The 12,887-nt window shown below is 34.3% G+C and overlaps 1 protein-coding gene across 1 annotated transcript; it reads right to left on the bottom strand.

Moving 5' to 3' along the window:
- Nucleotides 1–832: 832 nt before the first annotated feature.
- LOC123701089 lies at nucleotides 833–8,232 on the bottom strand. Its single transcript, XM_045648525.1, has 2 exons — nucleotides 7,582–8,232; nucleotides 833–2,704 (listed from the first exon to the last, which is right to left on the bottom strand). Exons 1-2 carry the CDS (start codon nucleotides 7,846–7,848, stop codon nucleotides 935–937), a joined length of 2,037 nt encoding a protein of 678 aa, XP_045504481.1. The 5' UTR covers nucleotides 7,849–8,232; the 3' UTR covers nucleotides 833–934.
- Nucleotides 8,233–12,887: the final 4,655 nt, after the last annotated feature.

The raw sequence follows: 12,887 nt of genomic DNA, 5'->3' as shown, positions 1-12,887 counted from the left end.
CCGTGGGATTTTCGGGATAAAAATCCTATGTGTTAATCTAAGTTACCCTCTATATGTGTGCTAAATTTCATTGTAATCGGTTCAGTAGTTTTTACGTGAAAGAGTAACAAACATCCATACATCCATACAAACTTTCGCATTTATAATACCTATTACTAGTAGGATATAAGTGTTGTAGAGAAATTTCCTTAAAACGCATTGCTATTCTGCACATACACTTACGATTGCCCAAAGTTTGCTGCAAAAGTAAAGTAAATAAGAAACATTATATTCCTAAATAAAAAGAAATGCGTTTGTCAATATGAATGAATGGTACACTCACACAACTACACACTATTCACACAAATTCACGCGCGGCTTCGGCGGGAATTGTGCAACAGAGACAACAATATTCGAGCGTATTTTGCCTTCACTTCGAATTGCAGTTGGCAGCGGCCTCCGCCGGACTCTTAATTATAAGATTAATTATTATTATTTTAAAATATAGAATGAATTTTTTTTATAATATGACTGATAAATGATGTTTCCCTATTAACAGGAATTTCACGGTTACTGTGCACGGTACCAATAATAAATACAAAATCATAGCTTCAATGCCCAGGCATAATAATTTCGATATCTCCGCAAACTTTATATTTTCTCACACAAGCTCCCGCTAGCCAAGTGCCAAAAGATGCTTGTCACTATACCACTATTTATAACAATATGTTGTTGGACTTCACTCGAGCAAGAACACAGAGCAAGAAGCTTGGGTAGAGTATTGAAATGTCTCCATATTATATAAAAAATTTACTGACATTTTTGGCTTTTATTCTTAAATAAAAAGCGTCGAGACAATTGTATAAACAATTTAATGAATAAATCTAATCTTAATTAATACAGACTAAAGAAATGCATAAAATTAAAACAAAGAATATAACATACATGTTTTATGTTATGTATTGTTAGATTTCCGTTTTTTAGGATTTTTCTGTGCCCTTAGTTGGTCTTCTTCATCCATTTTTTTATAATGACTTTGTATGTGTGTGAGTAATTTCTTTTCTCTTGAAAATTTCTCTCCACACATATTACATGAATATTCATCTTTCGCTTTGTCATTCGGTTTGGCTGTTGTCGATGTCGATATTTGCGATTCCTGTATTATATTATTGGTGGGTAATACATATAAAGGTTGCAAAGACGGATCGACATTAACAAATGTGAAAAACCCCGAATTCTTTGCTTGATTGTCTGACTCCACTACTTGGGTGTAGGGTTTGGTTTGATTAATCTCCCCGGGAGGTGATTTCCTTGTCTTCTTCTTAGGAATTTCTTCCGCAGGCTGTGGTTTTGTAGATATTAATAGTTTGCTGGGGTTCCCAGTTTGAACTACTGTGTAGGACTGCTTTTTCATCGCTGGCGTTGTGAAAGATCCCGGCAATGTTGGGTATGGAGAGTCATGAGAAACTTTTTTAATTAATCTAACAGGGTATGGTTGGTCACTGGGAAGTGTTGGAGGTTCAGCTGGACTAGGTTTGGGAACGTTTTTTTTCGCTGCAGTGTTATCAGACTGTTGTTCACTTGATGGACCTGCTGATTCTGTTTTATCTTCAACTAACATAAGTGAATTATTTGGACCGGGAACTAATTTATATCTATTATTCAATAAGTTTCCCATTGGAAGTGGAAGAGAAGGGGATTGAATACTCAACGGAGCGGTAGGCTGCTGGTGAGACATTGAAAATGCATTCACAATAGTTTTGGCAGTTTCTTCTGTAGACATAGCTGACATTTGTGGCACGGGTGATTTGTTCTCATTGCGCCTAACTTTACTAGCTGGACCAATTCTGGGTTTAGGTTTTTTAAGAACTAAAGGTTTATCATCCTCATCGTCATCATCATCAATACTAATCGGTGAATCACTCAGCTTATTTATTAATTCACTTTTGGGTTTTGTATTTATATATTTTATTAATGGTATTTTTGGTGGCTCCGGCGCTATCGTTTTAACTTCTTCCGCAATCTTTTTTCCACCATTTTTAGAACAACCATGTGACATAACAACTTCTTTTTTAAGGAAATTTCGATTACATAACTTACACTGAAATAAAATACCAACTCCATTCACTTTTATTGTACTGACGTGATCCATAATATTAAAAGGCTTTGGCGTCTCCTTTATCTCCTCACTGGGGAAATAGTCAAAACTCAAAGCACTTGTTGTATTTAGTTTATCGGCAGATTTTTCATCTTTTGGTTTTACTACTTTTTCAGTTTCATCTTCTAAGTTTTTAGACAATTTGGATGCTTCTTTTTCTCTTTCATTATCCTTTTGACCATGTCTTGTGTTTGGTCTTTTTATATCAGGTTCTTTGCTTTTATTTTCCTTTTCTTTGGACTTTACATCTTTTTCTTTCTTCAGATCTTTTTTCGGTTCTTCCTTATCAGTCTCTATAAGGGGCATAATTGGGATGTCTTTAATACCTTCCATAGCTTTTCTTATGAGAGCATTACAAATATCATCATTAGACATATTAGATTCATTTAGCTTCTCCTCCCAAAGAGTTCTCTGCTTTACTTTCTGTGTAATTGGCTCACTTTTTCCTAACGCCTTTCTCAAACTCTCCTGTGTTTTAATACATTTTTGTATAAACTCATATAGTTCCTCTACTTTTGCTGAACATCGAAAACATATTTTATGAGGTAGATCATCATTTTCAGCAACCTGAAAAAGAACACTCTTTTTAATTATCTGTATATCATATTATATGAATATGATAAGAGGCAAGATAACTCAAAAAAATCCTACTTGACTGACGGACTAACATCATCAAAAAAAATAGCCCTTTTACTTAGTGAAGCTGTTACATATTTAAGCCTAGCTTTATAGATTTTATTTATTAATACCGAGTGAACCTAGGCGATGCGAGCACAATCAAGCTAGTGTACATAATATTATATCCTTTGTAACAATAATAGTACAGTCCCCAATTGAAATAAGATTCATTTCCGTGGGACTCACCTCCGCCATACGGACTACTGATATCCACTTAATAGGCAAGTTTTTCTGAACACAAAAAGTGCGGTAGTCACTTCCTAGGGGTATGGAGGTAGCTATGACGTAGCAAAGGTGGCCGTCGGGCCATTGTGCGGTATATCTAGATAACTACTGGACCGATTTACTTAAAAAGGGTGTCAATTAAAAGATAATTAAATAAACATTATTTGATTCCTAAGATTCATTAATGTAAAACTAGTACCAACTGTAATATTTTCAAAACAACATTTACAAGACTAATAACAAGAATTATGAGAATTTAGCTTATTATAAAACATATAGCTACTTTTAAGGCTACTTTTATCACCTTTCTAATGAACCTTCAATAATGACAATCGAGCAATAAACAACGGAACTACGGCCGGTTGCAGAGCTTCACCGACCATCAGTGCGTACGTCAGTCGCGCTTGTCATATGTATGGAAATACGCGTGCGTATGGTCGGTCTAGATATGAACGGTTTTATGAATTTCCATACATATGACAAGCGCGACTGTGGTACGCACTGATGGTCGGTGAAGCTCTGCAACCGGCCTACAGCCTATTAAATGAGCGTCGGTAGCGCCAAATAAGCCCTTTGTGCGTATGAATCATCTTGAAATTATCTTTAAATATATTAAAATCGTAGAAAAGTTGAAACTGTACATTGAATATTTGTTGAAAAGAATACTTGATTAACTTCGTGTGATCTACAATAGATACCGCAGCCAAAATTATAGTTTTTAGAATTTTTGTCCGTTTGCCTTTATGTATGTCCGGGCTAAACTCAAAAAGTACTGTATGGATTTACTTCAAATTTGGAACAGAGATAGCTTGAGACATGAGGAAGGTTAGGTTTAGGTTATAGGTTTTATCCCGAAAATCCTACGGAAACAGGAACTATGTGTATGTTTCTTTGACTATGTGGGCGAAGCCGCTGGAGGAAAGCTGTGTAAAATAATATAATTCTGAATAAGAAGTAGTTAGTTAAGTCAATTTTTTTTTAATTTCCTGATATGTATGTGAGCAGAAATGTATTACAAAGATAGTATTTTCAGTAGTAAACTCAATACAAGGCTAAAAATTAGTAAAAAATGTTTTTATCTAATTTTCATCGTCGTTATTTTGATCAATATTGTCTACAATAAAACTGGTTAAAACATTTGTATCGGACGTGGCATATCCCTTCCAAGCACTTTTGTTTCATGTCACTACATACACAACGAAATAAACGGCAACCTGGTTTACATTGACATGATAATATCACTTCGATAAATTGACTTTACTGATGAATAATAATAATAATGAATTTCTTTATTTGCATAATGTGTGAAGTAATTGGCCAGTTTGTTGTCCTCAACCTTTCAGCTAGAGTCCATAGGCTCAGGAAGCGTGGGTCTTGCTAAGTTTCTATGTTTGCATTCTGCTAATAAAATGCCTGGAAGTGGGCTCTTACCAGATGCAGGCGAGACGCTTTTGTGAGGGGTAATTTATCAAGTTTTCTGATGTTCTGGAACATTGCTGCTCTCAAATCGTTAAGGTAACCTAATTCTTTTGTTTGAAGTTCTGATGCCTGAATGGATATTTCTTATGATAGAAAATCGGATAGGCGGTGTTTGTTTACAGTTGAGTCATGATTCTATGAATCTTTTCCATCTAGCAACTTAGCAAGCAGGACGAGTCAGTTCTAATAACCAGCCTTGATTTTTGTCAGTCGTCGTTGAGGTTATCTAATTCTTGATAAAAGATAACCTCAACGATTTGCGTTTCGCCTGCATGCGCTTAGAGCCACATACCAGGCATTCTATTGGCAGAATGCAAACGAAGTAAGACCCACGCTTCCTGAGCCCATAGACTCTAGCTGAAAGGTTGAGGACAACAAACTGTTGCCAATTACTTCATCAGTAAAGTCAATTTATCGAAGTGATATTATCATGTCAATGTCAAACTGGTTGCCGTTTATCCCGTTGTGTATGTAGTGACATGAAACAAAAGTGGAAGGGATATGACACGTCCAATACAAATGTTTTAACCAGTTTTATTATGTAGAAGATAGAAGATATTGATCAAAATAACGACGATGAAAATTAGATAAAAAACATTTTTTACTAATTTTTAGCCTTGTATTGAGTTTACTACTGAAAATACTATCTATGTAATACTTTTCTGCTCACAGACATATCAGTAAATTAAAAAAAAATTGACGTAACTACTTTTTATTCAAAATTATATTATTTTACACAGCTTTCCGCCAGCGGCTTCGCCCGCATAGTCAAAGAAACACACGCATAGTTCCCGTTTCTGTGAGATTTCCGGGATAAAACCTACCCTACGACCTTCTTCATGTCTCAAGCTATCTCTGTTCCAAATTTGAAGTAAATCCATGCAGTACTTTTTGAGTTTAGCCCGGACATACATAAAGACAAACGGACAAAAATTCTAAAAACTATAATTTTGGCTTTGGTATCTATTGTAGACCACACCCCAAGTATTTTTTAAACAAATATTCAATGTACAGTTTTAACTTTCCTACGATTGTATTATATTTAAAGATAATTTCAAGATGAGTCATACGAACAAAGGGCTAATTTGGCGCTACCGACGCTCAATTAATAAGCTGTAGTTCCGTTGTTTATTGCTCGATTGTCATTATTGAAGGTTCATTAGAAAGGTGATAAAAGTAGCTATATGTTTTATAATAAGCTAAATTCTCATAATTCTAACATTTACGGAGATTTTTACATAAAAAAAAAATATATTTCATAAAATGTTGTTTTTGAAAATATTTCAGTTGGTACTAGTTTTACATTAATGAATCTTAGGAATCAAATAATGTTTATTTAATTATCTTTCAATTGACACCCTTTTTAAGAAAATTGGTCCAGTAGTTATCTAGAATCTAGGTATACCGCACAATAGAATGGCCCGACGCCCAACTTTGCTACAGAGATTTCATCTTTAAAATTGAATCGAACACTCTATGCAATAAAAGTACAGTGTTTAATTTTAACTATATTTTAGTAGGTTCCAAGCAACTTTCTGGAAATCTGTCAAATAATGGAATAAAATGTGTTAGTCCACAACCTAAAATTCTTAAACTGCTGATTCTTTTCATTATTTTTGAATTAATCAACATTCAAAACTATATCCTTACTTGTAAGCTTTTCTGGTTAAGAATTCAAAAGTACAGGTAGAGATATGATATTTTATTAGTTGTATGATTTTGTATGGCATTCTTTTACATTGATATTTCCAAGAGAAAGGTAGTGCTATACGACAATATTTTATTTTACGACAATTCTTCCCAGTGTCCCAGAATCAACAAGAATGAAATATGTACTAATTGATTAATAATGAAATATAACATTATGTAGCTAAAGCCTACCTAAAGCTTAAGCTAACCTTTTTCTTTTGGCTCAAGATACTACAATTGCAATAATACTGTATGTATTATTGGTACCTAATTCTATGCTAAGGATTGGAAATAAAAAACAATAATATAGGAGTTAAGAGCTAATAAAACTGAATAAAAAATCGTTTGAAAATAAATGTTGTGGATGAGATTATCGTTGCTATTATAATTTTAATTTATAATTAATTAATTGCTTTTGCTTGTACATTCACGTGTAACACAAGTTAGTAAACTAAAGTAAAAGTAAAGTAAATATTTCGGGACAATTTTCACACACGGCACAATCTGATCCCATACTAAGCTTTTGCTTGTGTTATGGAAACCAGATGGCTGATAAACATACATATATAATTTTAAATAAATACTTATATAGATAATTAACACCCAGACACAGAGCAAATATCTATGTTCATCACACAAGTATTTGCCACGGGTGGGAATCACTTGACCGACCAGTGGCTTGGAAGGCAGGGTCACCAACCAAGCCAACCGGCCAGTCGATGTAGAATTGAATGTGTTGTTATTATAGTGATTTATAATATTATTATAAGAAATAACATGCAAGGACGGGTTAAATATTAGATTGAATGTAATAAGAATGTACTGCGATTCTACACAGCTACCTAATTGATGTAGGTAGTTGATAACAAATTGCAGCAAGTCAACGACTATTAGCAAAGTGAGGGTAGTTGGATCGAACATTGTATAAACAACGTCCAAGCCCCTATGCACGATTTGTATGAATGCGCCTCGAGACAAAGGAAAGCGGCTTTTTATAGTATTCGCCAGCTAAGCATGTTCAGACTTCAGACATGAAATAATGACAACTATTCATCCACACAAATATTAAATCAAAAGTTTCATCTAACAATATTATTAAAACTTATCAAAATAAGAATTAATTAGAAAAATATAATTCTTGTATTCTGTTAGGATAGGATTTGTATTTAATATAAAAAAATTACACAAATTGGAAATTCAATACAAGCGATCAGTGATAGTTTGACAAAAAGTTAAATAAAATAAAAATAAAGAGATTAAAGTTTAAACACATATGTGAGACTATTGCGAAAATACAAGGAAATCTTTTAAGGGACATTTTCAATAAAATAAGTTTATCTTAAACAATGAAAAATTAAAAGGATATTCCTTACCACAAAAGGCATAATGTCATCAATTTTCTTGGCAGTCATACTTTCAGCACCAAATATGTTATGAAATGGACCGTCTTTCGTTTCACATAATCTACACATTTTCATCATAACAAGGCTAGCAGAGCCCAGAGGCATAGCTTCAGTATTTATTATATTTGTATCTTCAACATGTTTAGTCGGTTCTACACTTGATTTTGTCCCCGTGGCAGTTGCTCCTGCTACTTTTACATCCTTGACATTCTTCTTTACTGATCTTCGTTTAGCCATCGTAAAGAAAATGTAAAAACACGTACGTTCTCAGAAATAATTACACATCTTTACGGCCATGTTGGTTTCTATAGCACAGTAGTTTCAGCAACTTTATTACAAACTTTACAAGTGTTTTATTTTCTATACAATACACTTAATAATAGTTAACATTTATTTATTTGCCTTGATCAGTGACCCACATAATATAACCGAAAAATGTTTTCTGTTTTTCATAGGTACGATACTTTTTATTAGTACCTACCTAGTACCTACCATAGATTGAAATAAACGGAGTATTCTACTTCCAAGTGTCTAATGTCTATGCCCCCAATCTCCATCGGCCATAGAATTTTTAAAAAGAAAAATTTGTGACCTTTGGATTCAATGGATTATAATAAGTAGTCCTAGAAAATGACGATTCTTCTTTTTGACCTTGAGCTATTAAAAGAAATGAGGTTGGCAGGTTGCCACCAATTGACAAGCGCGTTTTTCATGCTAAAAGAAGAATCAGTGATAAGATTGCGATGCGATGACAGTATCATCACTGTTGTTGTTAAGAGAACAATTAATTATTCAGAACATAATCAATTATTATATTTTTAACTAGCTGTTGCCCGCGACTTCGTCCGCGATTACGTCGTTTTTCGTCATTCGTCGTTTAAAAAAAAATACGTGACACTTTATTTTTGAATGTTCTTAATTATTGTCTCTTATAAAATTTAACTACATTAAAATTGAACACTGATAAGAAAATCTTAAAATCTAAAGACAACATGAATGAATGTGATTTAAATTCTACATTACTTAGTATTTCAAATAATAATCTAAATTAAATGTAGATTAACAGTTTGAGCGCACCATTATAGAATATGTACCTAAGTATTAAATTACGTCAGTATACATAGTAACTTTACTAAAAACACGATGACTTTCTTTCGCGCTCGGTACCACAAACTAAGCATGTTTGTGGTACGTGGCCCGCGTCACTTGACCCCCCGCGAGTTCCCCTCCGTTGCTATGCGAAAATACATTCGTTGCTCTACTGTAGGAAAAATTGTAATACTGTGGCCTGGGCGTTATAACACGTCCAGGGAGTTCCTGAGTGCCGATATCACCATCTTGAGGAAAAGCTTCTAATGTCGATTTAAAACTGCATACATACGAATTAACCTGTTAAATATTGATTTCTTGTATTCCACTATTCGTTGTAGTCGAATACAAAATATATTTAAACAAACTTAGGTTGGCCTTCAGGCAAAAGGGATCCTATCAAATGGTAAACTTGACCTTGTATCTTAAAAGTAAGCATGAAAGGACCTTCTGATAATTATTGAGCACCAAAGGATCATTTGAAACGCACTACTATAAGAGCGAATATTGTCTAATAACAGTTTAGATTGCACAGTATGTTCCTCTAAAAGTAGTGATTTCAAAGGTTCCGGTGTATCTTCAAACGAAAGCCGTCTCCTTACTCCACTTTAAAGCATGTAAAGCATGCAAAGAACATACTACGTTAATATCGCCTATACAGAAGATGATCTGTAATAAATTGTGAGGTTATAAGCAAACCCACTTTTATATTTGTCGGACCACACCACCGAATTCGTAGATTGTTTACCTCTAAGTCATCAAGACTATGACGAAATCGTCTGCAGTAAGACGGGCCTCTCGCTATTCGTCCGTTTTCAGAGACTGAATAATTTCAATTCTTAATCTTTCATTAAACAAATATTAATCGTTCTTGTCTCAAATAATTGTAATATTCGCGTCCCTACTCTAGTCATTGCTTATGCTCATGTTCATCTTCAAGAGATCGAATAATATTATGATACACCCTATCATTTGTCAAACGGTCTTCATATTGAGTAAAGTTTCAGATTCTCGAGATAAAATATGACTGTCGTGATCAGTAGTGAGACGTAATTCCCTCTCAGTGAGGGTTTCGGTCTAACGGGATAATAGGGGAAACCGGGTTTGTTTGTCTCACGGGTTGGTTGTCACAGCGGTCTTAACACAAAACTGAACTATCGAATAAGTCTGTTGAAAAGCGTGGCAAAAGCGATACAGTGACAACGCTGTCCCCACTTCGCGTCAGACCGCCCCGATCTGCCGTGAGGCCGCCTTTTTTTAGTGGGGAAATCTTCTGGAAGTGGGTTAGGTTTTGTATATGTCTATTATTTGTTTTATTTATTATTATTAAACATCTTGCATAGATTTCCCCACTAACGAACGACGACGAACGACGAACCCACGGCCTCCGGGGAAGAGGCCGTGGGTTATGTCGGATTCCTACCGACCAAAACCCCACTGTGTTCCGTCGAGCCGCATCAACGACAGGGCCACGGGTATGTGTAGAATTCATCCGTGACTGCCGTGAGGGCCTCACAAGTGTTTATAGTTTTCGCACAGATTTTTAATGATGACCGAATATGGTCCTCATAACATCACCATCAGAAAAAAGGAAGTGAGTCAACCATAAAAGATATACATTTATGATGTTGGGAGATATTTTTTATATAATAAGGAGAATATTTCTTTCATACAATATGATTTCTGTGTAGCTTTAACTCTACTTTTACTGCTCTGCTCAGGAATATGAAAAATAATTGTACCAAGTTTCGTTTAAATCCGTCGAGTAGTTTTTGTTTCTAAAACGGTTATACGGACAGACAGACGGACAAAAATTTTACTGTTTGCTTCTTTGGCATCAGTGTCGATCCCTAATCACCCCGTGATAGTTATTTAGGAAATATATTTCATGTACAGATTTAATATAAGTAAACATAATATATTTAGATTCCAATTTCCATGTAACGTTAAATTCGACTATAGAATAACTAACAGACAACGCAGGTTACTCTCGTTTCCATAAGTTGAGGCGGCTACATATTCGGTCCTCATAACATCACTTTTAGTGAACGAAACGACAGCGCGGTTTAATTCGATGCCAACACCATAAGAAAAAAGGAAATATTTTTAATTGTGAAAAAATATTATGATTTACTATTAACACTATTTTAATCTTAGATACACATAATAAATCTGTAGAAGGGTTAATTATGTACATTGAAAATATTGAAAAAATAAATAGCAGGGGGTGTTACTGGATCGATACCAAACCCAAATATGTGATTAAAAAAATTTTTGTCTGTCTGTCTGTCTGTATGTGAAGGCATCACGTGAAAACTAACGGTTCGATTTCGATGAAACTTGGTATAATTAGATATACCTTATTATCCTGGGCATAAAATAGGATACTTTTTATCCCGGAAAAATACGTAGAAAAAAAACTAAATCTTAATTTTTCCGCGCGGACGGAGTCGCGGGCGGAAGCTAGTATTTAAAATATATGGCTGTGAGTGTGTAAAAATAAATCCAGCTAGTTTCACATCACACTTATGTTTATAATTAGCTATACAACATGAAAATATACATATTAATTACCAAGCAATAATCATACAGGTAAATACTGAAGAAAAGTATTAAGAGTCCGGCGGAGGCCGCTGCCAACTGCAATTCGAAGTGAAGGCAAAATACGCTCGAATATTGTTGTCTCTGTTGCACAATTCCCGCCGAAGCCGCGTGTGAATTTGTGTGAATAGTGTGTAGTTGTGTGAGTGTACCATTCATTCATATTGACAAACGCATTTCTTTTTATTTAGGAATATAATGTTTCATAGTTACTTTATTTTTGCAGCAAACTTTGGGCAATCGTAAGTGTATGTGCAGAATAGCAATGCGTTTTAAGGAAATTTCTCTACAACACTTATATGCTACTAGTAATATTATAAATGCGAAAGTTTGTATGGATGTATGGATGTTTGTTACTCTTTCACGTAAAAACTACTGATCCGATTACAATGAAATTTAGCACACATATAGAGGGTAACTTAGATTAACACATAGGATTTTTATCCCGAAAACGGGAACGGGAACTATGCGGGTTTTCCTTTGCAAACGCGGGCGAAGCCGCGGGCGAAAATCTAGTCTTCAATAATATCTCAACATCTAGGCGTTGTAGAAAAAAAATGTAGCTGTAAAAATCAGGGTACATTTTTTTCGCAAATATAATCTATACTCTATACATATATAATAAAAAAATCTGTAGAAGGGTCAATTCTGTACATTGAAAATATCGAAAAAGTAAATAGCAGGGGGTGTTACTGGATCGATACCAAACCCAAATATGTGATTAAAAAAATTTTTGTCTGTCCGTCTGTCTGTCTGTCTGTATGCTGACATCACGTGAAAACTAACAGTTCGATTTCGATGAAACTTGGCATAATAATTATACTTTATTATCCTGGGCATACAATATATACTTTTAGATACTTTTTATCCTGGAATAACACGTGGAAAAAAATAATCTTAATTTTTCAGTTTTATCCATAGACGTTGTTCTGTAGAACCGCGAACAAACGTTGCGTTACCCGCAGTGGATTCTTTTTTTTATAAGATGTCATTGTCAGAGTAACTCAAAATGGAGAAATAAACCATCCACGCGAAGACCGACATCCGCGCGGATGGAGACGCGGGTGGAAGCTAGTCAGAAATATTACAATACAATTGGCAAAAAATACGCACGCACAATGCACTATATGTTTTTACTTTTAGGCGCAAAAAAGTGACATCCTTTGGAGCTTCTCTTTACACGAGTAGAACACCCAGAGTTTTATTTTAAAAACACGATTTTTAAAAAAATATTTAAAATATTGGGATTTTCGCGGCCGACTGAGCTACCTAAATAAATTCGTAGAAAAAAAAATTGATACACTAGAAAATTTATTATGTTGCTAATATATTATGTAGTGATTACAGGCGCAAATTATTTTAATTAAAATAATTATTAAAGTAATTATTTTTTAACCAGAATTAACAATACTTGTATTTAGGTATACCTACTTAATTATATTTAAAACGATAAATTAAACTTAAAAACACAAAATATGCAAAAATAAATTAAAATTATTATTATACGAGCATAGAACCTCCACCTTTTTGTTTTAGGATGAAAAAGAAAATAGTTTGACAGGCTTGTGCTTGACAAAGTGGTGACG

Source organism: Colias croceus, chromosome 20 (genome assembly GCF_905220415.1).
Source record: "Colias croceus chromosome 20, ilColCroc2.1".
NCBI lineage: Eukaryota > Metazoa > Arthropoda > Insecta > Lepidoptera > Pieridae > Colias > Colias croceus.
Note: the sequence above shows the minus strand (reverse complement) of the source record. Positions and strands in the feature narration are given on the sequence as shown.